The sequence below is a fragment of the Engystomops pustulosus genome, chromosome 4 (genome assembly GCF_040894005.1).
Source record: "Engystomops pustulosus chromosome 4, aEngPut4.maternal, whole genome shotgun sequence".
Lineage (NCBI taxonomy): Eukaryota > Metazoa > Chordata > Amphibia > Anura > Leptodactylidae > Engystomops > Engystomops pustulosus.
In genome coordinates, this window is record NC_092414.1 from 108931675 (window position 1) to 108950599 (window position 18925).

The following is an 18925-nucleotide window of genomic DNA, read 5'->3' on the forward strand; positions in this document are numbered from 1 at the left end:
ACCCCCACCTCCCATCCCCCTTGGGCAGGTGTGGGGGGTCGATGGGGTTCAGGGAACACTATATTTGTTTCTTCTCTAAAATAAATAAACACTTCCCTCCCTTGTGTCCAAGGTGCCTATCCATAAATTTGGCTCAGCCCATATGACCAGTTTATCCAAGTCATACTGTGGCGTTTCACATTTTGTACTGTAACAACAACACGTAAGTGCTTTGTGCCTCTTGAAAATACAAAAACAAGTGCAATGAAGTTCAGAATCTAATAATTTTTGTAGGATACATGGTAATGGTACTAGTACATATCCCTATGCTACAAATTTTTAACATAATTCTATTTTGAATTCAACCAGTTTATGACAACTTTTGGATACCAATTTTCAAGCCAGTTTTGGTCCAATTACAGGTGTGCAACCTGAACTTGTGCAGGAACCAAATCAAATAGTTTAGAACAATCTGACTACAACTGTAGATAATTATTATGTAGACAACCGTTAATTTGATTATTTTAGATGAATTAACACCTTTTCACAAGGTATCTCCTACCATGAGTCAAGACTACATGTTACATGTTTTTGGAGGTTTGATTAAAGAACAGTTATGCCATTAGAAAAGTTTTACACATTCATAATATGACATCTATAAGCTAAGAGAACCTTTATGCAGGCATTGAGTAAAGCTTGTCTAAATGACCAGGACAGAATCTGAAAAAAAAAATCTGCATCCATTTTGTTTGAGTTCATTATTTGATTAGTCCGGTTTTTTTTTAAATGTATCTTTTGGCAAAGTATAAAATTGCAAAAGTATAAGACATTTAAGGTATGGCTGTGCTACTCGTCCTTCTGTATTAGAACTTAGAAATACTACTGCAGAAAGAAAAATCCCATTGGAATGCTTATTTTTAAAGGTGTTGCTTGATAAATTTATGTGTTTTTAGCTTTAGCACCTCTTTGTAAAATAATGTATTTTCCTCAAGGATTTCACGCAAAGAATTTCAGGCCAACTATTTACAGTCTTCTTGCATCACGTTATTATCACATCTTCTACACAGGCAATTTTCTATTTCTTCTCAAATTCAGGTTCATATTTCCAACACTCACAACTAAACACAGCATTATTTAATTGTACAGTGGAAATGAAAGAGGGGTTTCCCAGTATAGGTGTTTTACATTTTGTACAGTGTATGTGTTGTAAATGCTTTGCTACTTACCACTTATCACCATTAGGAATAGAGGTTGAGCAATCTTGTTTTTCAGAATCTGGGGGTCAACAAAGTACTGTATTTGGGGAAAATCCACTTTTTAGACATTCTGACACATTACTTGTACTAGAATTAAAAACTATGACAGCCAGAGACTAGAGTAAATGTATGTAGCTATCAAACTATAACCACAACTAATTTTTTTTCAGCAGATTATAGCAAATTTGTCTGGCCACAGTGTTTTCATTCTGGCCCACCTTGATCCACACCACTTATCGCCTAGATATGTAACCCCTTAATGACCAGACCCTTTTTGGTTTTTGCATTTTCATTTTTCAACAAATTGTACTTCATAGTGACAGTATTTAATATTCCATGCCACGTACTGGAAAGCGAGAAAAAAAATTCAAAATGTAGTGAAATTCGTGAAAATGCATTTGCACCGTTTTCTAGTTGGCTTAGATTTTCTGTTCCGATTCTGAGCGCCCCAATGATATGTTCTGTACAAGAAAAAAATCTTAATTTTGCCATGTTCTGGCGCAAATAACTTTCTCATATGGTACAATAGGTGCAGCAAGGAAAAAATAAATAAATACGCCAGTTTTCCATTTGAAAGTCAAAAATGAATGCCCCACTTTGTCTCAATATTGTACCAGTGTTTACTAAATCCATGAATTCTTTTCATTTGGAATATTGTCCTACATCTTTATGAAAAGAAAATGTTATTACCGTTACATTACATACAGATGGATGTACTATCCAGACCATAAAAATTGGAGTCATTTTAGTTATTAAATAGCTGCTGAAAATCCATTATGGTTAGCATGAATTTTTGTTAGAAGCGAGAAAGATTATCTGAAATGTTCTGTCTATAGCTGTTTTCCTTACACTCCAACAGATTATGAGGCAGGACCTCTGTAACAAAAAGCAAAGCCAGACAGACTGGCAAAAAAATGCCTCTGAGGACATTGCAGGTTTCCAAAAGTAATGAGATAGCGACCCTGTAGTATATCCACAGTAACTAGACTGTCTGACAGGAGCCAAAATATATCAATTGCCTTTCAGTGGGAGCTGCTGCAGCCTCACATTTCCTGCATATAATATCAGGATTAGAAATCATTAGATTTTAGATGAACCTTATTATTTGGTTACTATATGAAATTACAGCATTTCAAATAACATAAACTAGAAAAACGAAAAGTAGTAACATAAATTGAAATGACAACAGAATAAGTATATATGATTATATGACACATTATATGAAAATGTCCATTATTATGGAAGCTCAACAATCCAATTTTGTGTTTGCGAAAATGTTGCCCAAAGTTGAGCATAAATTTATCTTCAATGGGTTTTCACCCTTCATGAGGAGATCTATTGCTGATAGTTGCAAAAAAAGGCTGCCCAAACACCACATGGACCTTTAATATAAAAAAGAACCATTAAGGCCGAGGACTGTATGCACCATTTCATTGCTCCAATGAGCATGAAGACTTTGAACCACTTTCTAGTTGAAAGTTGCTTTAAGAAAATAGCTGAATAAATCTATATTCCTTCACTTTGTTTTCTGGAGTGCTACTTCTCATTTGGGTTTTTATAGACAATAATATACATTTTTTTCGTTTTTTTCAAGCTAGGAACATGACAACAGTCAACAGCATATTTCTTACAACTTTACAGCTCTTTTATGCTTTTAGAATTGAAAGTCTTGTTTGAAATGTCTGGTCTATTTGACAGTATGAAAGGATTTTTGTTAAGAATTTCTTAGAAAAGTTTGGATATCTTAAATGTAACACAAATGTCCTCAGTTCCTGTCAGCAAAGACTGGAGCCCTCAAGAGGGATCTTTTAAATACTCTATGGACAACTTTTGAAAAACTAGTTGACAATATGTGACATGCTTCTTGGAACAAACAAAAAGTGTCATAAAAGGGTGTTTGATTATCAAGTAGATAAGAACAAAATATTTCAAATTATAATCACTTATGGCAAACATTTTTATTCACTTTTATTTATATGGAAATGGTTCTCAATAAATTAGAATATCAGCAAAAATGTTTTTCAGTAATTCAATTCAAAAGGTGAAACAAAAAGTGCTGTTTTCTTGTGGCCTTGGATTTTACGGCTTTCAATAAGGTGCCCCAAATGACATGTCTACTTTATTCTTTTGGTCGGTACGATCACGTGATATCAAATGTATGTAAGTTGTCATTTTTGGTGTCATTTTTTGAGACTTTTGATGCCACTTTCAAGGCATTCATTTTTAGGATTGTATAGCCTTCTGATCACTTTTTATAAAAAATTTTTTATGATACTTTGATCCTTTGGTAGGATTTTTGATCCTACCATATACTGCCATACTGCAGTATGGAAGTATATGGGGATTTAACACTTCATTTATTACAATGAGCAAGTAGCACATTGCAATACATTGAATAAAAAGAGATAGACCCGGGTCTTTGTGTGACCCAAGGCTGTCATAGCAATGGATCACCACTCCCCTAAGATGTCACGGGTATCAAAGATCCTAGCAAAAACGGCGGCGGCCACGAGATGCCGGCTTTTTAATGCCACCAGCATCTTTGCCGAAAGGGATCAACGAGTTAGCACCGATCTTGGGTGTTACCACTAAGTGTTGCAATATGTAGTGAGTAGTGAGCCCTCTCCAATCACACGCAGTCGATATGTGACGTCCTACTACTTCACATGTCGGTAAGGGGTTAATATACTATGATATAGAACTCTGTGAAAAGACAGCTTATTTACTAAATGACTGCCTTTTAGACATATGTCAGCAGAAGTCATCTCCATTATTGCATCACCTGTATGAAAACGGGGGAGCTCTTCTAGACCAGTAAAAGGATAGGTAAATCTTTTGTGGATTGTGAAATGATTCCGGCATTTTCTGCCATTTTCCTGCCACTTGTCTCTGGTGATTGAGTTAATTAACAGTAATGCAAAATACAGGGTATACTATGTTTGTCTCATTGGATCCCCACTCCAACGCATGTTTTGAAAAGTTGGCAACTATGACTAAGTCTAACTGCAGATAACAGTTTGCTCATACCGTATGTATAATAGGGTGATTCAGACACATTAATGCCATCTGTACATCTATATTTGATATTTTAAAACTTAGGTTTAGAAGATATCTCATTAATACCAAGTAAGAAATTGTGAATCTGCTTCTTAAAAGACTTGCATACAGATATATTAAGGGTGTGTAAGTGTACATAGCACATATTTGCAGGATACACAAGCAGCAAAGAAGATACAACTTTATTAAGCCACAGAATATTGATTTATGCAGCAGATTTTACCTTTGGCTTTCACCCTTTACAATGTGCCTTGCATGGAGGCATTAAATTTCACTCCAAAAAACATTTTGGATAGTTTTGCCTTGGTGTTCATTTTTGCCAGTGTGTTAATCTGATGGATGAAGATGTATTTTCATATAAATAACACTACAGTCTACACCAGCTGCCAAAAAGCAAATTCATTGGAAAAAGGCTTAATGATTTTATAGGGACTATAACCAGAAGTGATGATTTACTTAGAAATATGATGTAAACAATACTTGTAAAATATATAAGTGAAAAAAATCCATAAATATGTAGCTGATCTGGCATTTGGGATAGATTCATAACTCCACCTGCTGTTACAGACACAATATCAAAGACTGTGACTAGGAATAATGTGACATCTGTATTTGTTATAGATATGGTAATAATAACAGTGCATTATATATAGAGCTAATGTCTCGAATCAGCTTGAAGTTGTCAAAATACAATCACTATGGTAAGAATATTGGTTTACATATATTGTCACTTTCATACAGAGTGAATAACCCTTCTGATCTAACAGGATTCAAATTCTATGACATTGATGACATCACTGGTGTTAACAGAAATTATGAAGTGTTTACGAGGGCGTCGTGATTTATTTCTGCATCATAAAGGATTATCATTTCATTGGCATATCCCTCTGTTAGGCACAATATCCAGAATGTTCTTTACTGACTTTATTGATCCATGTATTTTGTTAATGGTGTTCCCTGTTTGCAAGAGGTTATAAGAGAAACTCAAAAACATATCTTGTTACAGAAATCTTTTCTAGAAGTACAAAATTACTGTGCGTCACCAGATTACATTCGCTTGCTACAAAGATGATTCCAGCACTAACAGGGGTAAATGGGTCATTAAAACAAGAAAGTGAGAATGCAAAGGCTCTTGGCAGACAAACATTTCATTTACTTCAGTACTCCAATAACACATGCTGCTTTCAGAGCTTGGCAATGTAAACCATAAAAAGAAGCATGCTCCGCATAAATTATTCTACTTGAAGGAAATAGCGTGTTAGTCATAGACAAAGCATTGCAAATAAAGATTTGAGCAAAATACCTTACCTTAAATAGTCTTAGTATATTAGCAACCATAATGGAAACAGAACTTGCAGCAGCTCCTATGACTGCAGATATTCTATCAGGCTTGGTAAAAATAGGTGAATCTCCATTTGCACATCTGACATCAGTAGCGTCTTTTTCTATTAAAGCTTGCACAAAGGTTAAAGATTGCTCCAAGGCATAGGTATCCCTTGAGCAGGTGTCAAGGATCCGGACCCCTAAAGTTATGTTTGGAAGAAGGTCTGGGTCTTTGTTTATCTGGTCTACAGCATACATCATTGCCTCAAGTCTGTGAATTCCCTTTTCTTTTTTAAGTTCCCCACAAGGCACCCCTCGTTCTCCTCTTGAATGGACTGGGAAAAGACCACCAAGTATAATGTCCCCTTCCACTCTGATGGAGTGAGCATACTCTTGACTTCCAACTGTGTGCATCAGACATAAGATCCAATACAGCTTTATGACCAGAAACATGGTGGAAAGATCGCCAGACTTTGAGGAATTTCTTTCTGAAGCCAATCTTGCTAATTGCATGTTCACAATCCAAAAGCCAGTGCTGAAATTTATTATGCAAAATTGTATACCCTTTCAAGTTGCATCTACTAGATGCTACCATCAGTGCCCAGTAAGTGCAAGATAGGACAGTTTATTAGATAAATAGTTTCTGTAGCAGCCACAACAATACAATTTAAAATATCCAATTTAATATTGTACATTCTCCATATTCAGAACATCATGCAGATAAATACATCAGAGAAGTCTTTCGGTAAATCAGTGTGAGTAAGTTGTCTCCAAGCCATATTCATTAGGTCCTGTCCACCTGAAAAAGAGAACAGACAAAATATGTTTCAGTTTCTGCATTTGTCCTCCAGCTATGCCAAATACACAACTAACATTATACATTGAAATAACAGATGCAACTGTGCTCCGTTTGCCATGACTCATTTCCTGTACAGCATACCTTGCCTAATTCAGGTCAGTGACCATGAAAACTATATTAAATCTGATTTGTACTGAAAAACAAGTATAATTTAATTCATTATTTGACAAATCCATGTTGTTTACTATCAGAAAGATTCCAAATCATAATTTTCAATACTTTAAGTTAGTAAATTTAAAAAATATAGTTGACCCCTTATGCATTTAAGAACTGGCAAATATATATATATATATATATATATATATATATATACATTCTACACATTATACAGGTACAGGCAGTCCCCGGGTTACGTACAAGATAGGGTCCGGAGGTTTGTTCTTAAGTTGAATTTGTATGTAAGTCGAAACTGTATATTTTATAATTGTAGATCCAGACAAAAAAAAAATTGGCTCCAGTGACAATTGGAGTTTAAACATTTTTTGCTGTAATGGGACCAAGGATTATCAATAAAGCTTCAATAAAGACACCTTACAGCTAATTATTGCAATCTGGGACTATAGTAAAGCATTCAGAAAGCTTCACCAGAGGTCAGAGGGGTCTGTCTGTAACTATGGGTTGTCTGTAAGTCGGGTGTCCTTAAGTAGGGGACCGCCTGTAGTTACTGTTTACCACCAATTTAATAGTGTGGTACTGTGATATAGAAGTTACGTTCAAAAAAACAAAATGATTTATTAGTCAAAAAATGGCAAGACATTTTTTACAAACTATTAGGTCAGGGTTAGGAGTCATGCACACATTGGAACCTTGTGGTAAAGGCTTCTTATGTTAGAAATAGAAATGAGAGAAATGAAAGCTTAAATAGCTGCTGACATTCAACATTTTCCCTATATTTTGGCCATTAATTCTGCCCTGTAATCGACGAATAAACGACAGATGATTTGTTCATCTTGGTTTTAGTAATAGGGGTATTTTTCATTCCTTTTCCCCTCAATGTCCACATTGACATTTTATATAGTCTACGCTTAGTGATGAATGTTTGCAATGTTATAGACCTATCATAAGACAAACCATTGGAAAAATCTCATCTAGTACCCACAACCTACACAAATGGCCAGTCCCCTAAATGCTACTATTTATTTTCTTTGTGCTAGAATCTAGAGGTTATTTTTTAGCATACTTCAAAGATACTTGAAAGCGTAACTGCAAAGTTTCTAACAAAAAATAGCACAGCTGGAGAAAGCCTGTGAAAACGATTCCAGAGATACCTGTATCATGCTGGCTTCGTACAAGCCTGAGATATATCTGGTATATATAAAATTAGATTCAGACTCAGCTAATTCTGATGTGGGTACACAGTTCCTGGTTGTGACATCAGCTCACCCCACTGAAGCCAGAAGAGGAGAGCATGTTTGTAATTGGCCGATCTGAAGCATGTGATAAGTCACATGCTTGTGACATCAATACAGGTCCTTTGCATCGAACTAAGTATTTTCAAATGATGCAGGACAGCTTGTTTGTAATTGGCCAGCCTGGAGCCTGTGATGAGTCACATGGTGGTGACATCACTACAGGCCCTACAGACCATCTCAACAAGTCTCCTGTTGTCTCTAACTATACTATACAGTTTCCCTTGGCAACCAGAAAGCATGGCAAATAAAGATTAGCCTGGACCATTAGCAGCTAAACACCTGTAGTATATAGCTAATTACAGTATATGAGAGAAATGCTTATTTTGCATAGTGCAGAGTTAGGCAAAAGTTTTTATACTTTACTGTTGTGCTTTAATGCAACTATAAAAGGGAATTACTATCTGCTTCTTAAAACGGACATGTGACATTTTACATGCAGTCCTAAAGTATCGGAGGATACTATGGAAAAGAGGAGCAGTTGAGCAGATTGACAAACAGATTTGTGGGGAAGGATTTAATAAAATTGTATATGTAATTTTTAACTGACAAGTGGACTAAGAAATAACTGATAGCTATCACTACTGTCAGGTGTATGATGCCAAGCTGTCTACTCATAACCTCCCTTCTGATAATAGAGAGCCTATATAGCATATCCTCAGTACCCAAGATGCTAATTTGGCTCACTACTATCAGATGGGTGATAGTGTCATCAGGAGCCCTACTGGCTCCTCCATGTCCCCATACAGACTTTTGTACACTTTGCCAAAAAGCTGTTATAGTAACAATGTCTTTTTCCAAAAAAAAGATAAGTTAGATAAGAGTTTACCTTTCTGTATTCAGAGCTCTGTCCCTAGTTCCATGGGAGTGGCCAGTGAGCAGACATGTATAATGTTCTTAAAAGGGAAGCGCTAGGGTGGGGAGATATAGGGGACATGGTAGGGGACATGGGAAGGTTTTTTTAATTTGAAATTAATGCATGACAGAGCAGTTTCCTAGGGGGGGGGGGCACTCCTCCCTGGCCACACACATGGGACTAGGAAGGAACACACCTCTGCATACAGAAAGGTAAACTATGATCTAACTTATCTTTTTTTCAGAAAAGACAATTTTACTATTAAAACTATTTGGCAATGTGTACTCTATTCTCTATTGGGACATAAGGGGACAAAAAAAGGGCTAGTGGTGGGAGGATCCCTATAAGGCATTAAGCCTGGGTTTACCCATCTGACAGTAGAGATGAAGAAATAATAAGATGACTATGGCCAAATTATGCCAAAAAACAGATGTGTGTCACATACAATACACTTAAATGAAAAAAAATCTACCACCAGGATGAAAGACTGGATGCAAATGAGCCTCAGGGGCTCCAGGCTCCATAGATGTTAATGGAGCCTGGAACCCCTTATACTCATTTGCATACATACAGTCCTTCATCCTGGTGGTAGATGTCCTTTAACTGAGCTTTAAAAGCTAAAGTGGAGGTAATGGGGATAAGAAGCACATACCACAGAAATAGATTCAAAAGGTAAATCAGATTCAATGCTTCTTTATTCCCATAAGTCATGCACAGTAGGTTTTGGGGTTAAAAGCCCCCTTTTCAAGTCATACATGTAGGAAAATCAGGCAGCAATCCAGTTCAAAACCCCATTTAAAGGTGAGGTTTAATTGAGGTGTGAACCTTTTTCAAGTGCATATTACTTAATCCTTTTGCCAACTGTATACTGCCGCAGTTGGCAAAATTAACAAGTGTTTATCTGGTGCCTTGGATTCTTCCAGTTCAGCAGGAGTAGAGAGGAGAAAGTTATGGAATCATGGAAAAGAAGAGATTGATGCTAGATACTGTATGCAAGGAAATGATAAGCCATGTCTATGGACTAACTTTAAAACCTTAGCTCCTTTTCCTTACTTTTTCCTTTCATACACTGAATTCAATAAAAGGATTAACAAGTCAATTTTCCTCCCATTTAGACTGTACACTTCATTTCTTTCTTTTTCCTATAGATTAAATATATAACAACATATTCTAACAATGGCAACACAGCAACCATTTACACTAACAGATTAACAGCTTTACTTCTTATGCAGTGGATGCCATTACACACTGGAATAAATTTCACTTTGCATCTTAATCCATTTTTCTACAAGTTATCTGGCTGTTACATCTGTAAACTGGCAGGAAATACAGCTACTAAATGAAAAGGTAGCAATAATATGTATTAAAGTGGTTCTATCTAGGTCTTAATAAATGGTCATTATTCTGTCAACTATTTAACAATCCACTAACCTGGAAACCTTTACTGTCTGGAGTTGTTAGAATGTGGTTGGGATGACTATGTGTTGATGCAGATCCATATAGTAAATTTACATGTTTCATCTATACACCTTCTGTGACTACTTGATTTATTTTTTGCATTACGTGGATTTAACTATCTGCTTTACCTTGGTCATTTGCAGCAGTAATGAAACGAATGAGTTGGCTACATTTATGAAGCCATCTAGAGAGCAACCTTTCTAAGTTGCTAGCAGCAGAGCCAATCACTTGGGAACCATATACGTGTAGATTTCAAGCCACATTAGTTCATAACCACTAAACTGTCTCATAAAATTCCAGTTGTATAGCGAGCCTAAGCCAACTGCCATACTGGAAAATAATCTAGAAATATTTAGCAAAAAGAATGGAATAGATTGTAAGACGTAATTAACAATGTATACATTCTACTTATCCAGAAATAACGCTTAGCTAAAGACAATAATATTTATAAAACAGGCTAAAAAAATAAACTGTCTTTTTGGACCATAGCAACCAATCACAGCACAGCTCTCATTCTGTATTGACAGTTTATCTTTTTTAACTTTTTTATAACTTGCCCCAAATAATATGTAGATCACTAGAGAGCCAAGTACAACATCACACAGAGTAACCTGCAGTTCTATACTACAGACCCCAAGAGTAACAATGTATAATGCTCCCACAGGCGCTCTTTGTCAGAGATATAATCCTTTTAATCCTATCAGTCTATATGGCTGGAATATGGCCAAGTGCATGGAAGGCTTATTACAGCTGCATCCAAACAGAACATATGCCCTAATGTTGATTTCATGTGAGATTTCTATGTTTGCATTTCACATGACTTCACTATCTCTTAAACAATTAACTACCCCAACCAATATCTCATCATAGAGGCATACCGCTTTTCCCATAGGATACTCTTGCCATTTTATGCACTAATTCCCACATCTATCTCTAAGACATTATTATGAATAGAAATGCATCATTTTGGTTTTCCTATGTATTCCACACTCTATAAAGAACATTACTGTAAAAAAAAAAATGTTAGCTTCATGCACATACTTAGCACATAAAATGAACATGTCTGTTTGGCATCTGTTGGTTAATAGACAGGCACGGCATGTAAAATCAAGTAATTAGAAGATAGATGGTATATATCATAATAATCCCACTAATATCATAATTACTAAATACTAAACTCATTACCATGAAAATGGCATATGAGCCAGTCAGTCTTAATACATTCTTGGATTGTGTTTTGGAGCAGAAGATACAGACCAGATTGTACATATAAATTGTACAGGTAAAGCGCAGGAAAATCTTAGCTTATTGGACATTGTGCCCTCAATGCAAGCAACATTTTATAGAGTCAGACTAGCAGAGCCGATTTAGCTTCATGCCTTAGTTATAGACATGGCCAATGGACAATGGCTAATGCATAACGTAGTTTGTAGGGGTTTTTTGTTACTATAAAGTAGGCATGTATGGTCCAATGAAGAAAGAATATATCATACTTGAATCAGATTTCCATACACTTCTGCACACTGTGTATACCTTTTCTTTTTGCTACTATTAATAATTTGGGGCCCTGTCTATATTTTTCTTTGGGGCTAGCAGCAGCAAGTTATGATTCTGTGGACATTATTTACCTTTAACAGGGCTCTCAGGTTTCAGTTTGGCTTAAAGTATTTTAAGAACAGCAAACCATAGTGCCACTATTCTTGTTGCCAAAAAACACCTACATTTTTAACAAAAAAAAACTTCTAGTGTGTTATAGTTTTTATAAATTTTGCACATGTTCTTTAATTTAAGCTGATTTTCTGAAGAGTTTTTCTCTCATTTAAAATTTTCATTCTATATTGAGTATGAACATCTAGTACATGCTTCTTACTTTACATCAGCTTTTCTGCAGATTAAATGTACCGTATGTACTTATGTACAAGCCGAGTTTTTCAGCACAAAAAAATGTGCTGAAAAACCCTAACTTGACTTATACTGGAGTCAATGAAAAAAGCAAACACTGTTCTCACCTTTCCGATGCTCCCCACAGGTCTACTTCTTTCTCCGGCTATGAATCCCACCGTGCGTCCGTCACACAGACCACGACGTCAGTTGCGGCTGATGTCATGGCCTATGCGACGGCCATGCGGAGGGAAACGGAGCCAGAGCATTGCCGGAGAAAGAATAAGAAGTGTGGGTGACACGTTGGAAAGTTGAGTACAGTGTTTGTTTTTTTCTTATAGGCTGGTCATATCTCGGGCAGGGAGCTGGAAGGCTATATGCGGGGGGCTGAATGGCTTTATAGTGGGGGCAAAGACTGTAGGCTATATACTGGGACTGAATGGCTATATAGTGATGGCAGGTCCTGCAGGCTATATACTGGGGCTGAATGGCTATATAGTAAGGTAAGGTGCTTCAGACTATATACTGGGGCTGAATGGCTATATAGTGGGGGCAGAGGCTGCAGGCTATATACTGAGGCTGAATGGCAATATACTAGGGCAGGGGCTGCAGGCTATATACTGGTGCTGAATTGCTATATACAGTGGGCAGAGGCTGCTGGCTATATACTTGAGGACAAGGGCTGCTGTCTATATACTGGGAACAAGGGCTTGCTGGTTATGTAGTGGGGACAGTGGCTGCTGGCTATATACTAGGACTAAGCAAATGATGTGTCATGATGCAAAAACAATCTTAATTTTATTAAATTCACCAAAAACAATTAAAAACTATTAAGACAGTACACAACAGTACCATAACATATACACAAAACTCCCCACTAGTAAATAATGGGCTGCTACACAAAACATAAACACATACACATATGTCAATAAATGTTACAATGAAATAACCCCCCAAAACAAACACGCAGTAAGGGAATGGAAACAGCTGTTACACGTATTGGCACTAAGTGCTGTCTTTTTCAGGGCTAAATGGCTTAGAATGGAGAAAATAGAGATCCACAGAGTGCTCCTTGTGTTCTTGTATTCCCAAGTTGTTCAATGAATGATGTTAAATCTTTCTTTAAAAAATCCTTCTTCATTTATTTTGTTTGGTAAAAACATTTTTTTAAAATACATATATACCATAAAAAGGTTTATGTAAAATTCATATAAATATGAAATCTTTTGGCTACGCATTTCAAGGCTAACTTTGACTCTTTTTCAAGCCATTAACGGGTAAAGAGTATCATTTTAGCATCATTCACTGAACAACTTGGGAAAACAGGAACAAGAAGCGCTCCGCGGATCTCCATTTTTTCCATTTTACGCCAAAGTTATCTTAGGGACCCCACAGAGGATCCGGGGAGAGGAGCATACCTGTGACTCTAACAACCCCTCAACATAAGTCTACAAAGTAGTTGTGCACTCAGCATAACTACATCACTTGAGCAGCTTTCAATGCATTATCAGAATGCTTCACACAAACATTACTAGCTTATAAGCGCTTTTATCTTCCTTTACTTTTAGCTCTATATTTTTCACAAGGCACAATGATTAAAGGAAACCTAACACCACAGATCTACCTATTAAGGTAGATACGGTGGTAGGTGCATCTAACATATGTAAGGATAGCCCTTTTTAGGACTAATCCTTTACTCCACTCTATCTTTTATAACCTTTAGTGAGGGAATATGCAAATTTTCTAAAGAGGTTACTGGGGCGTTGAGTAGCCGAAGCTGAGTCTACACAGCACAGCTACTCCATGCTCCAGTAGCCTCTTGATCCTCATACCAGACAGCTTCAGTGCTTCCACAGAATGTAGGCCGGTGGCTGTGCACTCTGGGCTCCGAAGTCTAAGCTACTGTGCATGCACAGAACTCCGATTTCGCAGACAAGTGCCACAGCTGAAGCCGTCTGGTAGGAGGATCAATAGAAAATGTGCATATTCGCAGATTAAAGATAATAAAAGATAGAGTTGAGTACAAAAAAGGGCTATCCTTAAATACGTTAGATGCACCTACCACCGGATCTACCTTAATAGGTAGATCCATGGTGGTAGGTTTCCTTTAAAAATATCATGGTTCTAGTTCTTATTTCTTGACCAGGCAATCACTATAAAAATGCCCTACTAGCATAAATAGGGCATTCAAAAGGCAGAGTACAGCACCCTGTGATGAATGATCTATTGTGAATAATGTTGATATTGGATGGAGTCTATGGACACAATGACATTCCACTCTCATCCAAGACTAAATGTCTAAATGACTAAATGACGTCATGTATGCTGTGTTACACGTCAACACTACATTTTACATAAATTAGAGATTAGAGAGTAGGCTAAATATGCCTCTTCAGATTATACAGTCTTAGTAGCTTCATCTAGGCTAATAAATAGATGAAGAAGACAGAAAATAGTTCTGGAAGAGAATTAACATATACATTTCCATGTGCCACTATTCTTAACAGTATTGCCCTAGGCCTATTTTCCATTCAGCATGTGTTGTGAATAGCGGCTTCTCTGTAAGTAAAAAGGCTTGTCATCAAACTATATACAAACCTGTGGTTGATGCTGCTCACTATCATTTATTTATTGAGTATAATAGAAAATATCCCTTGACAAATGAATCAAAAACATCTATTCTTCTCTACTTACAACTGATTAAAAATGAATGATCTGCTGTTCAGTTATAAAAGAATGACTGTGCATTTAATCTTAATTAGTGTTCCTGATGGTTATAAACCTGGGTTATGAAGACTGTTAATACATTTGTTATTCTTATGTTATTGCTGGATTTTTTTTCCAAGAAAACAAAATAGTGAATGCCATGAAGTTGAGTCTAGAGCCGGACAGACATTCCACAATGAAGTAATGGAATAAAGCTGCCCTTTATTTTTCTTGTATTTCTTCTCAACTTTTTCATAAAACACAGGATCCGCTAGATGCCCATACCATGCCCATACCAGAGTTGCCATGCCTGTACCAGAAGAAGCCTCATGTTCATGTATGGTATTTTTTTCTTGACATTTTTTATAGGTTTCCTTAATGTTTAAAAATTAAGCCAGAATAAAATGCTGCTATGATACTATGTGTTCATATTTCTGAGGGCCAAAGAATAACCTTAGTATAGAACCAGGCCCAAGGTGCCGTTTCACCTGTTGAAATTGTTTATAAGTAGGCCAAATACAAGTGCTTCAGTCGCAAACCTATCCAGCAAACAGCGCAACCACATTTAGACTTGGTGCAAGTTGTCTGCTAACAAACTAAATTTGTGAAGTCCCCGTGGGATATGGCCCTGCCTACAGAACACAAAACCTGCCTGATAAGTGTCAAGCCAATAACAAACAAGTCTGAAACCCGGGTCACACCACAAGATACACAACACTGAGGGACAAACAACAGATACAGACAGACAAGCAGAGTCGGAGAGAACCTGGTCAAAACTAAGATGGCAGCAAAGGTACAGAATCGAAAAGTGATAGAATGTTGAATAAATGTAGCTGAAGTCAGATACACAGAATAGCAAAGATAGTAATAGCACAAGCAAAGGTCAACATATTATAATATCAGCAAAAAGTTTTTTTTTATCAATAATTCAATTCAAAAAGTGAAACTTATTTATTATATAAGAGTCATTACAAACAGAGTGAACTTGTTCAATTGCATATTTATGTCAACATTGATGATTATTGGTTAAGCAAAACCCAAAATTCATTATCTCATAAAGGATATAAGACCAAATGTAAAAAAAAAACACAGAAATGTTGTTAAAATGAAAAGTATGTACAGTAAATGCACTCAATACTTGGTCAGGCCTCCTTTTGTTTGAATAACTTCATCAATGCGGCATAACATGGAGGTGATCAGTTGATAACAGCCTTCATCTCGTCTCGATGGTTGGAACTGATGTCACTCATTTTGTCCTTGACAATACCCCATAGATTCCTTCTGGGGTGAAGGTCAGGCAAGTTTGCTGGCCAATCAAGCACAGTGATACTGTGGTTATTAAACCACACTTTTGCAGTGTGGACAGGTGCCAAGTCCTGCTGAAAAATGAAAATTCCATCTCCAAATAGCTTGACAACAGGGGGAAGCATGAAGTGCTCCTGTTAGATGACTGCACTGACTTTGGCCTTGATAAAACACAGTGGACATACACTAGCAGATGACATGGCTCCCCAAACCATCACTGATTTTGGAAACTTCCCACTAGACCTAAAGCAGCTTGGATTGTGCCTCTCAGCTCTTCCTCCAGACTCTGGAACTTTGATTTCCAAATCAAATGCACAATTTAATTTCATCTGAAAACAACACATTGGACCACTGAGCAACAGTCCTGTTCTTTTTCTCCTTGGCCCAGGTGAGATGCTCGGCTTGACACATGGAATGGAACACCTGAAGCCCAGCTCCTGTCTGTGTGTAGTGGCTCTTGAAGCACTTCAAGCAGTGAATCTCCCTCAAATTTGTTCTTAACAATCCTATCAAGGCTGCAGTTATCCCGGTTGCTTGTGTACCTATTTCTCCTATACTTTTTACTTCCACTGAACTTTCCATCAATATGTTTGATGCAGCACTCTGTGAACAGTCAGCTTCATTGGCAATGACCTTTTGTGGTTTCCTCTCCTTGTAGAATGTTTCAATGACTGCCTTCTGCACAATCTTCCTTATCTACCATAATTGTGTCGCCTACTGAACCAGACTAAGGGACTATTTAAAATGCTTAGGAAGCCTTTGCAGATGTTTTAGGTTAATTATTCTAATTTTCTGAGAAAAGGGCTTCTGGGTGTTCCTTGGTTGTAAGCCATAATCATCAGCATAAATAAAAACATTAAAAAGTGCACTCTGTATGTAATGAGTTATCACTGAGAGCTTGCATTGCTTTCTTATTCCTTTCAAAAAGGAGCAATGTTGCACCATAGTGGACCTTCTTGACCTTAGTGGACTTCACAGCAGCTCTCTTAACAAATTGTGGCAATGATTGACCATTGTAAATGGACCTAAAGCTACTTGTTTAGGTGATTTTTGGAAACAATATTTCTTCATATTCATGAATACACTCCAATCTTATTTGTGATAAATAACATATACTTATAGCTTGTAAAGTTTAAAATCAGAGTATCACAGTAAACATGAACACATGAAAAAAATAAAGAATTTAATCATAAAATTGTGCAAATGCCCATTTTAGATTTTAGGTTTTTATGTTATACAATAATTCACAACAAATAAATCATAGTTTTAGATGCACAGGAGTGCTTAAAGGGGTTTGCCATGAAACAAGTTAGCTCCTATCCAAAGGATAGGGCCTAGCTTGCTCAACAATGGGGGTCTCAGTGATGAAAAACCCACAGATCACGAGAATTGGGGTCGCATGACCAGGCTGTCCCATTCATCTCTATAGCATTAACTGAGATTGCTAAGTGCCATACTTGGCAATCTACGTCAGCTCCATATAGATGAACGGGGCAGCCTGGACATGTGCGTCCTCTTGCACCGCTCATCTCGAGGGTTCCGACTGGGGTACATCAGATCCCTCGTTCTAGTGATCAGTGGGGGTCCCATCACTAAGACCACCACTGATCAGCAAGTTATGGTCTGACTTGTTTAGTGGTAAAACCACTTTAAAGAAGGCCGTTCATCACCCTTGACATGCATCTTTATTAAATGATTGCATGAAAGAATCTTCTCTTGTAGTTGTGTTCCTTTGTTATTCCCCATGCTTATTTCTAACTGTTGTAGTAGGGTGAAACAACTTTCCTGGTTAGAAATGCTGTTTCATGCACAGTCTGAATCTGTCATCTTTAGACAGTGACAGGCTCAAACAAAGCCAAAACTGGAAACACATAACTGTCAAATTACTAGTAGATTTGTAAGAGGAATAAAAAAGAACATTGAGTTCTAAAAAGTGTGAGACCAGTATAGCTACTATAATAAAACAGAATGAGGATATTGTACCTCAGCATGTATGGAATGGAAACAAAAAACACAGTGGTGGAGAGTTATTAAGATTGGTGTATTGTGTGCCAGTCTTAATATTCCGGGTGTGACACGCTGTATTAAGCAACATACCAGATTAGTTAATTGGGTACAGAAGTTGTGCACCAGAACTGTCTGGTGTAGATTGCAGCTTTAACCTATACCATAAGTGGCATGAAAGGTGTAAAACATTTAACAAGTCACAACTGCCTGGATGTGGGCCAGGAACTGCTATGCTTCCATGCCATGTATGCCAGAAAGGAATGGTAAATCTATGTGAATGTTTCCTAGATGGTGGAGTTTTTAATAGCACTACTGTAAATGTTTTTTTTTATAATGCACTTCATTCTTTAAGGCACAAAAATGTATTTTTCTACAGCTACATGCCTATCCATAATTGGGATATGTTTCCCCATACAAGACTATTGTGTGATAAAATTAAGATTGTGTATATTCATGGAAAAGGTATCAGAAGTTCAGATTGTGGCGCAAAGGCCCTGATAAATATCCGGCTTTATCCACATTATAAAGAGAGAGGTTGAGAAATGGAAGATAATAGTGAATTTCTGTATCCAAAATTTTGAAGAAGGGAGAATAATTGTAAAAAACAAATGTTATTGCAGAGAGGAACATTTATGGCAGACATTATCCACATTGTGGCATTTGAAGATGTATTAAGAAATAAAGTCATATGTTGGTTCCCTGTAGAATGAGTAGCCATATGAGTACACAAAGATGGAATTTGAGGAATGGGGAGAGTGGTCTGTGAAGCAAGTCTAGATCTAACGATGGATTGGAACTGTGCCAGTTTGTTCATTAGTAGACCACAGAG

The 18925-nt window shown here is 37.0% G+C and overlaps 1 protein-coding gene across 2 annotated transcripts in view; it reads right to left on the minus strand.

The window, feature by feature from the left end:
- The window catches only part of GRM8 (glutamate metabotropic receptor 8), a 682838-nt gene that overhangs the window by 655486 nt on the left and 8427 nt on the right, over nucleotides 1-18925 (minus strand). For both annotated transcript variants that reach the window (XM_072147036.1, XM_072147035.1), the window contains exon 2: nucleotides 5601-6414. In XM_072147036.1, the coding sequence (XP_072003137.1) occupies nucleotides 5601-6128 (528 nt within the window). In that variant the 5' untranslated portion in view covers nucleotides 6129-6414. The remainder of the gene's footprint in view (nucleotides 1-5600; nucleotides 6415-18925) is intronic.